Source organism: Schistocerca serialis, chromosome 5, assembly GCF_023864345.2.
Source record: "Schistocerca serialis cubense isolate TAMUIC-IGC-003099 chromosome 5, iqSchSeri2.2, whole genome shotgun sequence".
Lineage (NCBI taxonomy): Eukaryota > Metazoa > Arthropoda > Insecta > Orthoptera > Acrididae > Schistocerca > Schistocerca serialis.
In genome coordinates, this window is record NC_064642.1 from 94,820,839 (window position 1) to 94,840,263 (window position 19,425).

A 19,425-nucleotide genomic window follows, 5' to 3' on the forward strand; every position below is an offset into this window, starting at 1 on the left:
TACCAACTGACCTGCCTACACTGTGATGCATTGTATGTGGGAATGACCAGCAACAAACTGTCCATTCGCATGAATGGACACAGGCAGACAGTGTTTGTTGGTAATGAGGATCACCCTGTGGCAAAAAATGCCTTGGTGCACGGCCAGCACATCTTGGCACAGTGTTACACCGTCCGGGTTATCTGGATACTTCCAACCAACACCAACCTGTCCGAACTCTGGAGATGGGAACTTGCTCTTCAATATATCGTCTCTTCCCGTTACCCACCAGGTCTCAATCTCCACTAATTTCAAGTTGCCGCCACTCATACCTCACCTGTCATTCAACAACATCTTTGCCTCTGCACTTCCACCTCGACTGACATCTCCGCCCAAACTCTTTGACTTTAAATATGTCTGCTTGTGTCTGTATATGTGTGGATGGATATGTGTGTGTGTGTCCTTTTTTCCCCCTAAGGTAAGTCTTTCCACTCCCGGGATTGGAATGACTCCTTACCCTCTCCCTTAAAACCCACATCCTTTCATCTTTCCCTCTCCTTCCCTCTTTCCTGATGAGGCAACAGTTTGTTGCAAAAGCTTGAATTTTGTGTGTATGTATGTGTCTGTTTGTGTTTCTATCGACCTGCCAGCGCTTTCATATGGTAAGTCACATCATCTTTGTTTTTAAAAATATTTTTCCCACGTGGAATGTTTCCTTCTATTATATATATATATATATATGTCTGCTTGTGTCTGTATGTGTGGATGGATATGTGCATATGTGCGAGTGTGTACCTGTCCTTTTTTCCCCCTAAGGTAAGTCTTTCCGCTCCCGAGATTGGAATGACTCCTTACCCTCTCCCTTAAAACCCACTTCCTTTCGTCTTCCCCTCTCCTTCCCTCTTTCCTGATGAGGCAACAGTTTGTTGCGAGAGCTTGAATTTTGTGTGTATGTTTGTGTTTGTTTGTGTGTCTATCGACCTGCCAGCGCTTTCGTTCGGTAAGTCACCTCATCTTTGTTTTTATATATATACACTCCTGGAAATTGAAATAAGAACACCGTGAATTCATTGTCCCAGGAAGGGGAAACTTTATTGACACATTCCTGGGGTCAGATACATCACATGATCACACTGACAGAACCACAGGCACATAGACGCAGGCAACAGAGCATGCACAATGTCGGCACTAGTACAGTGTATATCCACCTTTCGCAGCAATGCAGCCTGCTATTCTCCCATGGAGACGATCGTAGAGATGCTGGATGTAGTCCTGTGGAACGGCTTGCCATGCCATTTCCACCTGGCGCCTCAGTTGGACCAGCATTCGTGCTGGACGTGCAGACCGCGTGAGATGACGCTTCATCCAGTCCCAAACATGCTCAATGGGGGACAGATCCGGAGATCTTGCTGGCCAGTGTAGTTGACTTACACCTTCTAGAGCACGTTGGGTGGCACGGGATACATGCGGACGTGCATTGTCCTGTTGGAGCAGCAAGTTCCCTTGCCGGTCTAGGAATGGTAGAACGATGGGTTCGATGACGGTTTGGATGTACCGTGCACTATTAAGTGTCCCCTCGACGATCACCAGTGGTGTACGGCCAGTGTAGGAGATCGCTCCCCACACCATGATGCCAGGTGTTGGCCCTGTGTGCCTCGGTCGTATGCAGTCCTGATTGTGGCGCTCACCTGCACGGCGCCAAACACGCATACGACCATCATTGGCACCAAGGCAGAAGCGACTCTCATTGCTGAAGACGACACGTCTCCATTCGTCCCTCCATTCACGCCTGTCGCGACACCACTGGAGGCGGGCTGCACGATGTTGGGGCGTGAGCGGAAGACGGCCTAACGGTGTGCGGGACCGTAGCCCAGCTTCATGGAGACGGTTGCGAATGGTCCTCGCCGATACCCCAGGAGCAACAGTGTCCCTAATTTGCTGGGAAGTGGCGGTGCGGTCCCCTACGGCACTGCGTAGGATCCTACGGTCTTGGCGTGCATCCGTGCGTCGCTGCGGTCCGGTCCCAGGTCGACGGGCACGTGCACCTTCCGCCGACCACTGGCGACAACATCGATGTACTGTGGAGATCTCACGCCCCACGTGTTGAGCAATTCGGCAGTACGTCCACCCGGCCTCCCGCATGCCCACTATACGCCCTCGCTCAAAGTCCGTCAACTGCACATACGGTTCACGTCCACGCTGTCACGGCATGCTACCAGTGTTAAAGACTGCGATGGAGCTCCGTATGCCACGGCAAACTGGCTGACACTGACGGCGGCAGTGCACAAATGCTGCGCAGCTAGCGCCATTCGACGGCCAACACCGCGGTTCCTGGTGTGTCCGCTGTGCCGTGCGTGTGATCATTGCTTGTACAGCCCTCTCGCAGTGTCCGGAGCAAGTATGGTGGGTCTGACACACCGGTGTCAATGTGTTCTTTTTTCCATTTCCAGGAGTGTGTGTGTGTGTGTCTATATATATATATATATTAGAAAGAAACATTCCACATGGAGAAATATATTAAAAACAAAGATTCCATGACTTACCAAACGGGGAAGCGTTGGTAGATAGGCACCATAAAAAAACAGAGAAAATTTCAATAATAGGAGTAAAGCAAATTGTAGGCCTATAGATAGAGAGATACTGAATGAAATGTGTTTGGCTTGCCAAGAGGGCAATGCATGAAGCCCTCAATGACTACCGTAGCAGAATATAGTCAGGTTATCTTTCACATAACTCAAATAAATTATGGCCATATGAAAAGGCTGTTAGTGACACCAAAATCAGTGTCCAGTTCCTAATGAATGTGACAGGAACTGAAATTGGGGGTAGCAAAGCAAAAGCTGAAATGTGGTCCATAATCCTTCCCAGGATAATAATCGGTTGTATTCATATCGGGTTTCTATCCAAAACATACCATCATCTGGACACAGTATTTTGGTGGTCCACCTGGCTGCAATCTTCAGCTGAGCAGGCCATCGCACTATCTCGCTGGAACTGAAATCAAACACGATGCAGCAAATCCTTACTGAAGGACATAAAATGTTGTATGGTGAGACACAAGTGTCTGTTTTGTGGTATTGGGACTGTTTAGTGAAAGAAGCCACTGAAATCTGGCTATCTGACAATATTAATTGTATAAACAGAGATAAGGGGTATCCTTTAAATAAGAATAGCAAACCTGCTCTGTTTGGCATTAAGGAACAACAGTTCTTGTTTCGGTCTTCAAAAACTGTCAGTAGTGTTTGATATCAATTTATCATTCCCACAAGCTTTCACTACTGGTGCACTGTTGTGCCTGTCACCAGAGGGCAGTTATGTTCACACACATGGGGTGAACCTATGGTCAGTGTATAAAGGAGCTGCTGAGGCATTTAATTTCAGTTCCAGTGATACAGTGCGATGGCCTACTCACCTGGAGATGGTGGCTAGGTGGACTGCCGAAATATTGTGTTTAGATGATGATATGTTTTGACTGGAGACCCAATATGAATACAACCAAAAGCTGAAATGCTTAATTCAATTTTCAAATATTCTTTTATAAAGGAAAACCTAGGAGAATTGCCTCAATTTAATCCTCGTACTACTGAAAAGATGAATGAAATAGTATTAGTGTCAGTGGTGTTGAGAAACAGCTGAAATCATTAAAACTGAAAAAAATCTCCATTCCCCAATGGAATGCCTGTCAGATTCTATACTGAATTTGTGGTTGAGGTAACCCCTCCTCTAACTATAATCTATTGTGGATCCCTCGAACAAAAAACCATGCCCACTTCTTGGAAAAAGGCACAGGTCACACCTGTCTACAAGAAGGGTAGTAGAAGTGATCCACGAACTACTGTCCAATATCCTTGACATCTATTTGTTGTAGAATCTTAGAACATATTCTGAGTTCAAACATAATGAGGTATCTTGAACAGAATGACCTTCTCAGTGCCAACCACCATGGATTTCAAAAACATTGATCATATGAAACCCAACTCCACTTTTCTTACATGACATACTGAAAGCCTTGGATTAAGGCAACCACGTAGATGCAGTATTTCTTGATTTCCAAAAAGCATTTGACTCAGTACTGCACCTACACTTACTGCCAAAAGTATGATCATATGGGGTATCAAGTGAAATTTGTGACTGCATTGAGGACTTTTTTGGCAGGGAAGACACAACATGTTATCTTGGATGGAGAGCCACTGTCAGATGTAGAAGTAACTTTGGGTGCGACCCATGAAAGTATGTTGGGACCTTTGATGTTCATGTTGTATACTAATGATGCTGCAGACAATATTAACAGTAAAATAAGGCTTTTCTGAGATGAGGCATTTATCTATAACAAAGTACTATATAAAAGAAGCTGCATAAATATTCAGTTAGATCTTCATAAGATTTCAATGTGGTGCAGAGGTTGGCAACTTATTCTAATTGTTCAGAAATGTAAAATTTTGCAATTCACAAAATGAAAAACATAGTATCCTATGACTATAATATCAATGAGTCATTGTTGGAATTGGCCAACTCATACAAATACCTGCGTGTAACACTTTGTAGGGATATGAATGGAATGATCACATAAGTTTGTTGTGGGTAAAGCAGATGATAGACTTCAGTTCATTGGTAGAATACTGGGGAAGTGCAATCAGGGTACACAGGAGATTACTTACAAATCACTTGTGTGACCAGTTCTAGAATAATACTCAAGTTTGTGGTACCCGTAGCAGATAGGACTAACAGCAGATATTCAACATATACAGAAAAGGGCAGCACAAGTGATCACAGGTTTCTTTAATCCATGGGAAAGTGTCACAGAGATACTGGAAGACTCTGGAAGATAAGCATAAACTATCCAAAGAAAGTCTGTTAACATAATTTAAAGAACTCTAGGAATATTCTATAACCCTCTATACATTGCCTACACAGGGATCATGGGGATAAACTTAGGATAATTACTACAAGCACAGAGGCATTCAAACAATCATTCTCCCCATGATCCATACGTGAATGGAACGGGAAGAAACCCTAATAACTGGTACAATGGGGTGTACCCTCTGCCATGCACCTCATGGTGGTTTGCAGAGTATAGATGTAGATGTAGATAGAGGTAGATGCTAAAAATGAGGAAACCAGATAAAACAGTCCTCCTATGTCACTAGGTAAAACATGTTGGTGGATGCTCCTTAAGAAGGATATCACTAAAGTGTGCCCTGAAATTTTCACTGCTATTTCAGTTCAGATTGCAGAATGTAGATAGTTTTAAGTTAGAATGGGTTGGACCAGACAGGCAGCTCTAAAAGATTTTATGACAGACATTAGTATTGTTGGTACCAAGCATTAGGCTTTAAGTAAATATCATCACTGTCAGGTGATGGCAGCTGCTTTCAGTTTGCAACTGTAGCTCGGGAATGATGGATGCACCAGCTTGATGTTTTATTTTTTATGTTTTGTAGTTTGAGTTGACAATACATGTGTATGCCTTCTTTTTAAGTTGTGATGAGACTCAAAGGCATAAATTTCTTTAAAAAAAATAGGTTATAACTCAACAGTCTGTTATCCTTACATGTCTGTTGGTATAAGGAGGACTGTTTTATATGGTTTCCTTACTTTTGGCACTTGAAAATAGGATAATGTTGTCCCAAACATGTGGCAAGAATCACACAATTGACAACTGGGCTGAATATCCTCAATATTGCTGGAATGACAAGTGTGTGATGTCTTCACATCAGTTAATCTGTGGGGAAGTGTTATGGAATTGCTGAAGAAACTGAACTGGCAGACTTTTGAAGATAGATTTAAATTATTACGGGAAAGCTCACTTACAAAGTTTCAAGAAATGGATTTAAATGATGTCTCTAACAGTATACTACAACCCCCTAAGTATCATTTCTGTAGGGATCGTGAGGTCACTATTAGATTCATTGCACCATACATAGAAGCATTTAAACAGTTATTCATCCTTTGCCCCATGCATGAATGGAATGGAGAAAAGCCCTAATAACTGGTACAACAGAGAGTAACCTTGCCATGCACTTCACAGTGATTTGCAGAATACAGATGTTAATGTAGAAAGAATGACAAGGTACTAAACTTAGTTGGAAAGAATAGATTTTTATGGCACAATTTGATTAAAAGAAGGTATTTATTTACAAGACAAGCGTGACCAGGGAGTGAGATGGTAAAAACTGCAGAGGAAGTTCAAGTCTTGACTTTAGGGGGAAAGTTCAAAGGGATATAAGTTGCAGTATTTACTCAGGGGTGAAGAGACTTGCACAGGATATACTAGCTTGGAGAGCTGTATCTTTGGAATGAAGACCACAGCAACAATCTGAAATATATATAGCTAATAAACTTGTTGTACATATGTGTACAACTGATATTCCATCTGTCAGCTGTTTTATGTTTCTTAAAGTTCTAGGTGTTGCCATTAGACTTATCTCAATGACAACTTCATTGATAATGGCTCCTGGAAGAGTTAAAGCGTGAAAGCTACAACAAAATTTCGATTTGGATGCTCGCTTCTGAGAGTCCATGTTTATCAATGTGCCACACTAATTCAAGTATATCAATGCCCAGATTTCTCCACAAGAGTTCAATCATGACATGGTTGCTGAGTAGATATGTATGATGCCCTTGTCTCAGAAATATATGTATAACTCTGTAGTTTCAATGAAACAACATTGCGCCATCCTAAGATTAAAAAAAAAAAAATTACTTACCTTTTGGAAGATAGTAGTTCCAACTGATGTGTTGGTGTACTGGTGAGGGCTCACTATTATCTGAAAGTCGTGATGATGAATGTAAGAATGGATGAAACCATAAGCACTATAGGCAATGAGGTCATTGCCACTGGTGCCACATTGCAAGCATCAGCATCATCACAGCTCTGAAGGCAACCACGGACGTAGCTGAAACACAATGGATACACTTTGTTTATTCATTAATTCAAACAGTCAACAATAATTTTTTGAATTTTTGTCAATATTTTAAAATCAAGTGCCACCAGTGGTGCAAACAAGTTCTTCTGAAGTTCATCTAATGATTTAGTATTCCGCTGTTTATTAACAGGTGTAACATTTCCTGTTATTATGAGGAAGCAGTTACTGGGGTTGGTGCACAGTGATTTCATTAAGCCATATAGATAAGGATATGTGTCTAATCAAGACATTGGGTACCAGAAACTGATTGAGTACATTGTAATAGCAACTATACAGCAGTCTACTTTTGTTGTTAAACAAGAAGGAATGAATATAATTATGTTAATGGGAAATAACTGCTTACAAAAAGGTGCTGATTCATCAGTTATACTGAATAACTGTTAATACTCTGCTCACTGGGGTCTTTATGTTTTTCAGAAAATTAAAATTTATCACTGTTATAAGTACAGCTGTACGCTGATAAATAGGGCCAGAGTAAGTTAGTGCCTATCAGGGCTCTAGACCCCAGCCTCCAGGTGGACAGAGGGTCTCCACTCTGACTGAGTTCTTAACTGGCTGTCTAAGAAGAACCATTCACGATACAGTCATCATCATTGGATAAAATATGACCAAAAATATGAAACAAATTTCTTCCTTATTATATCCACTATCTTAATAAATTATCATAAATCAGTTTTAAAAAAGAAGATTGAATATAATGCATGATAATTGTGATTTATATTTTCTTGTTGAACAGAAGTGTTCTGCAGTCTTGTGTAGTTACTGAATACCTAGTCCCAATACAGCAAAAAATTGCCACTGTGTAGTTGTGCAGTAGGATGTATTCCTTTCATGACAAGTTCCAACTATTTTTAAACTCTGTATGCATGGAGCTGGGTAGAAGTTTTGACCACAACAATAGGCGGGTTACTTCGAACACTTTTGTGCACTCTGAGATACATTCTCCACTCCCCTCCTCCTTCTTCTGTTCACTGTTGTTATCACTTGTTAATTGTTTTAGAGCTGAACTGTTAATTCATGTGGCAGTATTGTTTGGACTGTTGTAATGTGCATTATATGAGGTCTGTTCAGAAAATTCCGGAAGATTCACAATTTCACGCCAGTAGTGTGTTGGAGTGAAGTGTGGCTGGTATCCCTATACACAACTGTTTAATGTATAACTGCCTGAACTTTCATTGTTGTATTTATTTTAGCTTTTGTTCAGTGCTGTTTGAGTAGATTGCTGTCTCACACAGTTCGCAAATTTCAAAATGGCACAGTTATAGGAGCAAAATGTCTGCATTAAATTTAGTGTGAAACTCAAGAAAACCTTTCCAGGGACACACCAAATGATGCAGGAGGTCTATGGGGATGAGTGTTAAGCCATACTCAATGTTACAAGTGGTTTACATGGTTTAAAAACGGCCAGATGAAGTTAAAGGTGACCCTTGTTCAGGATACCCTCCAACGTCTACTGACAATGCTCATGTCAGAAATGTCAACGAAATTGTGTGTGCCAGTCAAAAACTGAATATCTGAGAGGTTGCAGAAGAATGTAACATTTCAGATGGATGATGTCATGAAATCCTGATGTGGCATCTTGGAATGTGTCACATTGCGACAAAGTTTATCCTGTGGCTCATGAGTCAAGACCAACAAATCTGTGAAGAGCTTTTAGAGCATACAAATGAGAACAAGATGTTCTGTAAGAGAATCATAACTGGTGATGGGATGTGGATGTATGATTATGATGTTGAGACCAAGGTTCAGTCTTCACAATGAGTCAGGAAAGGTTCTACAAGACCAAAAAATGCTCACCTGGTCAGGTCAAGTGTCAAAGACATGCTGATAGTTATCTTTGACTTTTACAGATTAGTTCTTCATAAATTCATGCCACAGGGATAAACTGTCAGTCAATGGTACTATCAAACTGTGTTAGGATGCCTTTGAGAAAATGACAGAAGAAAATGGCCTGAAATATGGCAAGACAATTCATGGCTCTTGCATCATGATAATGCACCTGCACTCTCATCCCTGTTGGTGGGTAACTATTGCACAAAATATAAAGTTACTGTGCTGCCTCAGCCTCTGTACCTCCCAAACCTGAGCTCTGCAGGCGTTTTTTATTTCCAAAGTTGAAAAACTCATTGAAAGGATGAAGATTTGCAACAACCGATGAGATAAAAGAAAATTCACACAATCAGGTAAGAGGAATAAAAAGACTGCTTCCAGAAGTGGAAATGGCATTGGGAGTGTATCAATTGTGGAGTAGAGTATTCCAAAGCAGACCATGCACAATAAGTAAAAAGTTAAAGCATAGAAAAATTTTGCGGACAAAGTTCCAGAATTTTTTGAACAGACCTCATATATGCAGATTTGCTGTTGTTAGTGCAAGGGGTGACATTGCTTATTCTAATCAGTTAGTGTGTAACTCATATTTGAGTTTTATGTCTGGTTTTCAGAACCTGAAATGGACTCTCATCATGTGAGAGAGTTTTCCAGCAGTGCCAGAAAAACAAAAGCACAGAAACAAGAAGCTAAATTTGTGAAGAAATAGCCAAGACTGACTTCACAAAGAAATATTACTCCATTAGTAACGTAAGTGAAATTTGTACTGAACCAGAACCTGCTGCACCTATGCTTTCTTCTTCTAAGAAGTGTTTGACAAGATACAGTGAACCCGAAATTGTTGTGGAACAGTATTTTGTAAGTGACACAGTGATGAATGTGAATGTTGAACTAGGTAATAATAGAACTGAATCCACTAACAGTACCGACTGTGAATTAGTGAAGTCCCCAACATTGGAGAAAGATGCTGCAAAATGGAAAAAAAAGTTGTGGAACTTTGTTTAGCAAAAGGCTTAGACTATTTTAAGAACAATTTACACAATCAAAATAAATCTGAATGTGCCTACATATCAAAGAAAGATACACATCCAAAACACTGTTCAATAGAAAACTACTAAATGGAGACCACAATGAAAGATAGTGGCTGTTGTGTTCTGAATCTACAGGAAATGTATTTTGTACTTTCTGTAATTTATTCAGTGACAGCATGGACTTAGACAACATGTGGAGCCTACTTCATTTCCAGCCTGTGGATTTTCCGAAGTAGGGGGAAGAAAGAGTGATGTCTCATGGAAACAGCACTAATCATTGCAAAAATTCAGTGATGTGGCTCCCTTGTTTATTAGGTGGCTGGTGAAAACATCCAATAATTAGCTTAGTTTCACCTACACCTGTTACACGTGACCAGATGACTTCACTGTCACACTCATCATCAACCTCAATAGAAACAATATTTTTGTCAACTGCAAGGAAAACTCCCCTTTCTATTGCCTCTAGTGTGTCTTTCTGATATACGTTCCATGACTCAGTAAATATCTCAGAGCTATCCACTTCGGGTTTCAGACAGTTCTGTCCCAAGAATAATTTGAGTATGATAACTTTCCTGGAGGGCAGTAAATTTGGGAATTTTACTACAAATACTTTGACAGTTTACTAATAAAATTGCACTGTCAGAGTGTCTTTATTCTGAATGCCATTGCACTTCCCTTGCTGTGAATCGACTGCTGAGTGTTCATCAGAGCACCTCTAACTACCGCCTAGCCTAAAAAACCCTCATGTGCACCCCACAAGTACTCTGTTACCTGAGTAGCTGTTTCCTTTGTGTAGCGCATCCCTGACTTATCAAGGGGAGTTCTACAAATTCCAACATGGTAATGCAGGTCCAGAAATCTACAGCTAAGACTGTCACAGAAGCGACAAAGCCTTTGATTGAGACCCGCCACTCGGCTCCAAACCACATCGCAATCATCTCTTCCCTGGTTGACAGGTCATACAAGAGAGTCCAGTTGAATGGCCTGCTCATTCACAGGATCTCAATCTGTGTGATTTCTGGTTATGGGGCTATTTCAAAAATATCATGTATGCTGAGCCCATTCCAGATGTGGAGACACTGTAGCAGCTTATTAACGCTGCCTTTGACACTGTTCAGATCTAGCCTGGCCGATGTGTTTTGAGTATGATAACTTTCCTGGAGGGCAGTAAATTTGGGAATTTTACTACAAGTACTTCAACGGTTTACTGATAAAATTGCACAGTCAAAGTGTCTTTATTCTGAACGCCATTTCACTTCCCTTGCTGTGAATCGACTGCTGAGTGTTGACCAGAGAACAGCTACAGCATGTACACGGATGTGTTGAGGCAGTTGGAAGCCATTTTCAGCATGTACTGTAACTGTGGCTGCATGGTACAATGATTATTAGACTGCTGACTCTGTAGCAAAGTACGACTGAATAAATGGTCTCTAGCATGGAAACCATGCATTTCTAGACATAAGTTCATCAGACCTTGTTTGTTCCATATTCTGTCACTGATAAATCCCTAGAGTTTGTGTACAGTGGAAAAAATCACCCTATATAATGTTTTTCTATGCAGTTATTGATAATTTTAGCGAATACCTTGCACATTTTGGAGAGGAATCTGAGAACTTAGAGCTTTTCTTGACTTGTCTGTCCTCGTTCTTGAGAAGAGAATGACAGTTTTGTTGAACAGTCTTCTTTTGTAGACATTTCATAAGTAATTTTGCCAATCCAGCTACAAACATTTCTCCTGAAACACCATAATCTCCAGATGTCTTTCCTTTCTTGGCAATTTAGACAGTTGTACACACCTCATCTGAAATTACTTCCAGTACCTCGTTATATGAATCATTATTTATCAGTATTTCTGAGGCACCTCTAGGTGATGTTTTCCAACCAAACTACAAGAAATAAAGTATTTTTCCAGTAGGAATTGCCTTTTTGTCTAGGGATCAAAGTGGAGATCTTTCTTCTGGTGTAAGGATCTTCAACATGATTCCTCCAGACAGAAAAGAGCAAACTGGTAGACTCCACTGTTGATCCTGCTACTAGTGTGTGTGAGTGTGAGTGTGCCAAACATGGTGTCACTGTGTGTGTGTGTGTGTGCCTGAATCAGCTGCCAACGGCTTAGCTCCGGACAAGGTCGTGCAGCTGAAGGCTTTACTCTGTGAAAACCCCCAATTGGCAGAAGTTTTGTAAATAGCACAATCTTTAGCAGTAGTGTCACAAGATGTATCCACTAGAACAACAGATACTTTGCATGGGGAAGTGGTAGCGGCAGTGGTGAACATTCAGATCCATCTCCGGGCAGACCGAGGCCCACCCAAGCAGCCACAACTGCCACAGCATCAGTATGAGTGTTCTTTGTTTCTGTCTCATCCTTTCTGTTTAGTCCAGCATGAACATTTGATGTGCCCTAAGTGCTGGACTACTTGTAATGCTTGCCACGAGAAAGCCCACATCGCCTATGTCGTCACCAAATGTTTCTCATGATATGGACATAGACATAAACTGTGCAACACTAATGCTTGTGACTTTTTCCAAGTTTTTATCAAGATAAGTGTTTTTTGCCAAGGGATCTGGCTACAGGTCGACACAGGTTCTGCAGTGACATTATTCAATTCTCAAACCTATGTGAATTTCAGCTTGCTGTCATTGATACTGGTCATGTAGAATCTGGCCAGTTATAACAAACAGAACATTGTGCAGTTGGGACAATTTATGGTATCTGCCTGTTAAAAGTCAGTGCTTTGTTCCGCTACATTTTTGGTGGATGCTGATGCCAGTGTTGAGAACTTGTTCAGATGGACACATTTTGGCATTTGGATTTTCTATCACAGATGCAGTTCACCTTGCATCCAATGAGGTATCATATTCTCAATTGGAAACACTGTGTGAGGAGATTTTGGACTTCTTTTTGGAGGTTATAGGGTGTGCTACTAATTTTTCTGGTCATACTTCTTTGAAATCCACAGCTCGGGCTAATTTTTGTCTTGTGTGCCCTGTTCCTGTCACTCTGAAAGATCAAGTGAAAGCAGAATTGTACAGACTTCAATCTCCAGGGGTTATGACTAGTGAATGGCCCTCTCCACTGGTTGTAGTTCAGAAGCTGTCTGGGAAACTTTGCCTCTCTGTTGACTTCAGTACTACTGTCAACACACAGTTGATTATGGATATGTATTCTCTACTACACCAGGAGATACTGTTGTCAAAAGTATTGGGTGACCAGAATTTCTCTAAAATTGATTTGTCTGAAGCATATCTTCAGGTTTCTGTGGACAAAGAGTCTCAGCAAATTCTGGTTTTGAATACTCCTTTTTGGCTCTATCAATATTTGCACCCTCCTTTTGGTGTGGCTAGCGTCCCTTGCTATTTTCCAGTGATTTTTTAGAGCAACTGACTATACTTGTCATGGGTTGCATTAACTATCTGAAATGATACTGTTGTCATGGGCTCTTCCATGTTGGATCATTTGAAAAAATTGTCCACTTTGTTTTCTATCTTCAGTCTGCAGGCTTATGGTATAATTTCACAAAATCAGTTTTTCCGAACTTCTATTATTTATTTGCAGTTCGAGGTCTTGCAGGATGGGGCTCACCGACTGCCAGACCACATCTCTGTTGTTATGTCTATGCCTCCCCCTCATCCACAAAGGAGCTTGATGCCTTCCTAGGGAAGATAGCCTACTACCATAAATTCCTACTGAGGGCAGCCACATTGGCCCACGCATTGCATGCCGTGTTACGCAAGAATGTACCTTTCTGCTAATGTGCTTTTCCAATGTTGAATTCCAAACTACTGTCAGCCCCTTATTTAGCTACTTTCTCTTCAGAGCAGCACATAGTTTTGGTGACTGATGCTTCACTATACTGCCTTGGCACAATCTCTGAGTGACCTGTTGCCTTTGCCTCGAAATCTCTCACTCCAGCCCAGCAGCATTACTCTCACATGGGCTCTTGTCATAGTCTATGGTCTCCAAAAATTTCATGTTTCTTTGTATGGCTCAAAGTTTCACCTCATTACTGACGATAAACCCTTGGTTTCCTTGTTTGACCCTCACACTTCCTGCCTGACAAGGCTGTACAGCATCCACATTGCTAGGCACTGCTCTTGCTCACAACAATTACGAAATCCATTTTTGACCTAAGCCTAAACACACCACTGCAGACGCCTTGTCCAGCCTTCCTGTGGGTCCTGATACTGACTTTGATTGTGAAGAATTTCTTTACTTCCATTCTGATATTGGAATGCGGGCCATGGATGTGGGTTTCCCAGTTATGAGCTCCTGCATGGCAGCTGCCAATCCAGTTCTCCATCAGGTGGTTTGGTTTGTTCAACAGAGCTGGCTAGATAAATTACTGGGTCAGGCTTTGGACCCCTGTGCAACTTTCTTCCTAATGTTATTGCCTCTCTGTTTTTGACAGTGTTTTGTTGTTGTTCACTGAGGACATCTCTTTCAAAGTAGTCACTTCCACTGCATCACAGTGCAAGGTTTTACACCTGCGCTACCCGGCCCATTGGGGAGTTTTGCACACTAAATTATTAGCTAGAAGACATGTCTTTTGGCCAGAGATTTATGGCGAAATTTCCCATTTTGTTGCAGCTACTGACCAGTGTTGACAACAACAGGCAACTCCCAGAGCACCCCTGTCCCCCTGGCCTGCTCCCCACCCGCCATGGGAATGCATTTGAGTAGACTTTGTGGGTCCCTTCTTGAATTCTGATTGGCTCTTGATTGTGGATGCATTTTCCCAGTTTCCTTACATTCTCTGGTGTGTGTTGATGTTGGCTGATGTCACAATTTGTACACTTTCGAGGGTTTCTTCTATTGAGGGATTGCCTTGTACCCTAGTTTCTGAGAATGGGCTCCAGTTCGTTTCTCACACCTTTCAATTGTTTTATTCCCATCATTCATCATGTTACAGCTCTGCCATTCTACCCTCAATCACATCGTGAGGCAGAATGACTAGTTCAGTTTACAAGTGAAAAAGCTTATTGTGGATTCTTCACCTTATGATGCCATTCTCCAGTTTCTGAGCATCTATCACTTCACATTTATGGGGAAGTGGAGCCTGGCAGAGTTGCTTCACAGCTGGCAAACAACAAGCTCCTCCACCTTCTGTGGCCAGTGTCGCACCTGCTGTAGTTGTGTTTGTCAGAGCTCTTCGCATTGGGATTGCTGGTGTAAGCATGAGGGTTTAGTTGCCAGCCCAACTGGATACCGGCCACTTTTGTCTGACCCCAGGGACACCATCACTGTGATGTCCATATGGCTGACAGACTGATGGCATGCCAGTTTGATCACATGTGTCCCCACTCACCATGGGAAGCTATCAGTTTGCAGGTGCGACCCCCTTCACCATAGCCCAGCCCATCACCCTCCACCTTGAGCCTATTGTCACTTGTTGTAAAGGCAGCCCCCCCCCCCCCCCCTTCTGCATGGTGCCCTGAGGTTCCAGCTTCCTGGCACTGGGCACAGATCTGTCTCCGGACTAGGGTCCATTGCTGGGGTCTGCTGTTCTGATTGGGCCAGCTCTGCTAGCCCACTTGCCATCACTGCCTCAGCTGTCATCACTCGTGGGAACAGTACTGTGTCCTGCACACTGGGACCTGCCTGCTTTGGCAATGCAGAGATGTTGGTGGCACCCTACTCTCCAGCACTGTTGTTGGGCACTGCATGGACCCACTCTGCCTTTAGGCATGAGCATGTCCCCGCACGTTCTGACTCTATGCTCCAGTGCCTGTGCCTGCCCAGCATATTGTCCCACCCTTGCTGTCAGCACCACCTACTGCCACTACAGATCTGATGGATGTGTCTCTCAACAGATGCCAGCATCTCCTCTATCTCCTGGGTGCCCACTTCACACGACGGAGAGGTATTGTTCTGTGTCTTGTGATAAATGAAGTCATGAGATGCTTATTTCTTTTATTGTTTGTAGGTTATGAATGGAGCCATATTTGTGTTACTTGGTTACTACATCCACAAATTGAAAACAAAATTAAGAAAAATATTAGAAGGCACAGTGGCTCCATGTAGAATCTGCTGGCTGGTGTTCTGGGCACCCTGAATGTCATTCTTAGGCAGTTTCCCACATCCAACTAGACGAATACTGGGCTGGTATCCACATCCCATGTCATTTACACAATTGGCACAGAATCATAAAATGTTTGAACACTTTCATGTGGGATGACACTTAATGCAGATCCATCCAGGGGGAAAGGTGTGGTGACAGGAATCTTCAAAACTGAGAATAAAACACTTATTGATAACAAATATCAGTCTCACACAGAGAGTTGATGTCATATGAATTGCACTTACCCGCCATCGAAGTAGAAACCTCCACAATGAGACATGCGGATGATTTCAGTGTCAGTAGTGAGTGTACCACTGTCCAGGGCACATGTGCGAACTGTGATACGTGTTCCATTATCTGCAACATACAAGTCATGTGTGGATGATCTCTACTTCAACCAAACACACACACACACACACACACACACACACACAAATACACACGCGCACACACACACACACACACACACACACACACACACACACACACACACACTCTTTACATAAGTGTTTATTACACACTATTAGGTACATAGCAATCAAATACTATTTAAAGTTGCATGTTCTGCAACTTGGTTAAGGAATTAATTTGTCAACATAAAAATCAATGTCATATGTGCATATGTGGGGAATGAGTATTAGAGACAATGCTAGAATGTCCTGGTCATGGATTTAGTGAAAGTTGTTAACTGTTGTCTTTCTTCTGTCTGTTACAAAGTGTCCAGTATCATGTGGATGACTGTAATGAATGTCTGTGCAGTGCTGTGCTGTCTGTGCATTGTTACAATTGAGAATGGATTGAAAGCAAGAATGAAGGTGTAACTAAGCTGACTAATTTTTCACTTTCCCTAACTAACTGGAGGCCCTCCACAGTTCCTATCCACTAACTTAAGTCAGACATCTCCATCCAGTTATTAGATCATCATCAAAAGAATTACTCACTGAGATACTGAAATGAGGTTTAATATTTAAATCTGCAACATTGTCATATAGTAACGTGATAGGCAGCTTTGTACTAATTGCCTTGCTTGAATTTCTGATCAGATATGGGCATGAAAATGAATTGCATAATCAAAATTCAAACTGCCTATCTCTGGGTCAATTGTCACTCAATTGATGTGGTTTTAGTATCTCGGATACAAACACAACAAGATGTAGCAAAATGAAACAGCTCAATTTGCTACAGTTCTACTCCTAAATAAATATTTTTTTTGTGTTCTATTACTGTCTAATGATGCCATGATTAGGGCCTACACAAAATTGACAAAATTTTATTCATGCAGTATTTCAGCAAACTTTATTGTCCACAGGATAGGTTACAGATTACTGATAACAACAGTGTAACAGGTTCATACAGAATCACTTTATTTACAGAAATATTCTAAATTTACAATATCCGAATATCACATGTACATCAAAATTCACTCCTGCTAATAACTGTTTGTTTCGTGATTGATGTAGCTTATTTGAAAGCCCTCATTTTCCTATTTCAAACAAATTTTTTACTTTTCCCAAAAACTCAAGGTTTCAAAATTCACTTAGTCTATAATCCTCAAGTTTTATACAATAACAAAAACAATACATTATTGACAAATTTATTTAATTGGATAGTTAAGATATCTACTCACCAAGCACCAGCAGAACACACACATAAAAGATGGTTGTAATAAGCAAGCTTTTGGAGGCAGTGGCTGCTTCTTCAGGCAGGACGGTTGGAGGGGATGGAAAAAGGGTGAAGGGAACCAGAAATGTGTGTAAAATTATTCAGGTATACCTTCTCATGATGGTAACACAAAGTTTCCTCATCATCAATTTGTAATCCTGTGCAAACAACCAATAGGTGTTTTTTCTCATCACTATAGTCACACATATGTTTGAGTCCCCTCCCCAGCTTCTTCCACCCACTCCTCTACCTCTGATCCTTCGCTCCCACTCCCCCAGCCTGTCACTGCAGCTCCAGCTAGGGTGGTGGCCCGTCAGCCCACTGCCCTTGCCCAGCTCTCCCCATCGCCTTCGCCATCACTGTCATCGCCGTCACCATCACCTTCACCATTGCCGTCTCCAGCACCGACTACTGCATCCACGCCGGGACCTGCCACTTCCCGCCACCTCCCTGTAGCTCCTGTCCCTCATATCACCACTCACCCTTCCACCGCCCTTAAACGCCCTAGTGGCACCAGTACCTAATCTGCTTCCAAAAAGGCCCCGCCCCATCCTCCTTCCCCCCCACAGGATGCCATGGATGTCTCCCCGCCTGGCCCTGTTCCCTCTGCCTCCTCCTCCTCCTCCCCTCCCTCTTCCTACAAATACCTCCTCTCACATCCTGATCCTTCCCTCCTCGAGGCCCGGATCCTCTCAAACCTTCTCCGCCAACACTTTCCTAGAGCCCCATCTCCATCCTCACTCGCAGAAGAGACTCAGTTCTCTTCTCCTCCCCCAGCCCCACCCTCCATACTGACGTCCTCTCCCGCATCCCCATCACCTGTTTTGGCCCTAACGCCTCCCTCACCCCTGCTCCTTCCCCGTCTCCTACCCGCCAACCCCAACCCCTACATCGCCCGCCGACCGTCACCGCCGTGATCACTCAGCTTAGTCCGACGATCACGGAGGAGGAGGAGATGTTGGCGGAGCTCAAGGCGCATCCCTCGCTGGACGTGCGGGCGGTCCGCTGCATCTCTAACTCTGCCGGCCCCACTCGCCTTATGCAGGTTTTCTCAGAGGACGCTCCCTCCATTGACCACCTTCTGAAGGAAGGTGCCCTCCTATTCCACCAGAGATACAAGGCTGACTCCTCCCGTTCCCCTCCTCAATCCCTCCGCTGCCAGAGGTGTCTGCGCTACAATGCGCACACAACAGCTGAGTGTCATGAGGCCGCCACATGCCCACATTGTAAGCAAGTGCACTTCCTCCAGCAGTGCCCTAACCTTCAGTCCCCTCCCTCCTGTAATACCTGCAATCTCCCGCATCCCACCTACTCCCAAAAATGTAAGGCCCGACCCCCTCTGACCACTCTTGAACTCACCGTCCCTGTCCGCCCTCTGGACGCCCCCACCCTTCCTTCCTGGCAATTCCCTTCGTCCCCCTCGTCCCCCTCCCCCTCTTCGTCCCCTTGAGGACATCATCAAGTTCCTCACCATTGTACTGCAAAATGTCCACCCATTCCTGCACCCTCGCACTCTCCAACAGATATCCCTCGCTGCCCGTTCCGTTTTTCACCTAAAAATGTATGCCACCAACTCCCACAACCAGGCTTATTTCACCTTCTCCTGTCTCGACACCCTCGTCTAAATCCCTGTCATGGAGCGACAGCACCATATCCTGTTCAACAACATCTGTTCCCTTCCCGCCAACAAGAACCTCTTCATGCACACCCTTGCCACCCACCGCGTGGATGCCTTCCTCCTCAATGAAACCTTTCTTCAGCCCCACCACACCCTCCACACTTTGCCCTACCTCCTTCACCACTCCGATAATCCCTTCCCGATAGCGAGTGGCGGAGTTGCCATTGGTCATCACTGCCAAATCCCAGTTCGGCTCCAACCTCTCCTTCCCGGCCCCACCAAACACCTGATCCTTAGTCTCTTCTTCCCTGGCCTTACCATCA

General features: G+C 43.1%; 2 protein-coding genes across 2 annotated transcripts in view; one reads left to right on the top strand and one right to left on the bottom strand.

Annotated features, from left to right (window-relative positions):
- LOC126482361 (proline-rich protein HaeIII subfamily 1-like) overlaps positions 1–19,425 on the top strand; it is a 293,138-nt gene that overhangs the window by 157,688 nt on the left and 116,025 nt on the right. The window lies entirely within an intron of this gene.
- LOC126481766 (uncharacterized) overlaps positions 1–19,425 on the bottom strand; it is a 264,443-nt gene that overhangs the window by 39,216 nt on the left and 205,802 nt on the right. Inside the window, exons 3-4 of the mRNA XM_050105720.1 lie at positions 16,068–16,179; positions 6,687–6,875 (exon numbers count right to left, since the gene is read on the bottom strand). Of these exons, the coding sequence (XP_049961677.1) occupies positions 6,743–6,875; positions 16,068–16,179 (245 nt within the window). The 3' untranslated portion in view covers positions 6,687–6,742. The remainder of the gene's footprint in view (positions 1–6,686; positions 6,876–16,067; positions 16,180–19,425) is intronic.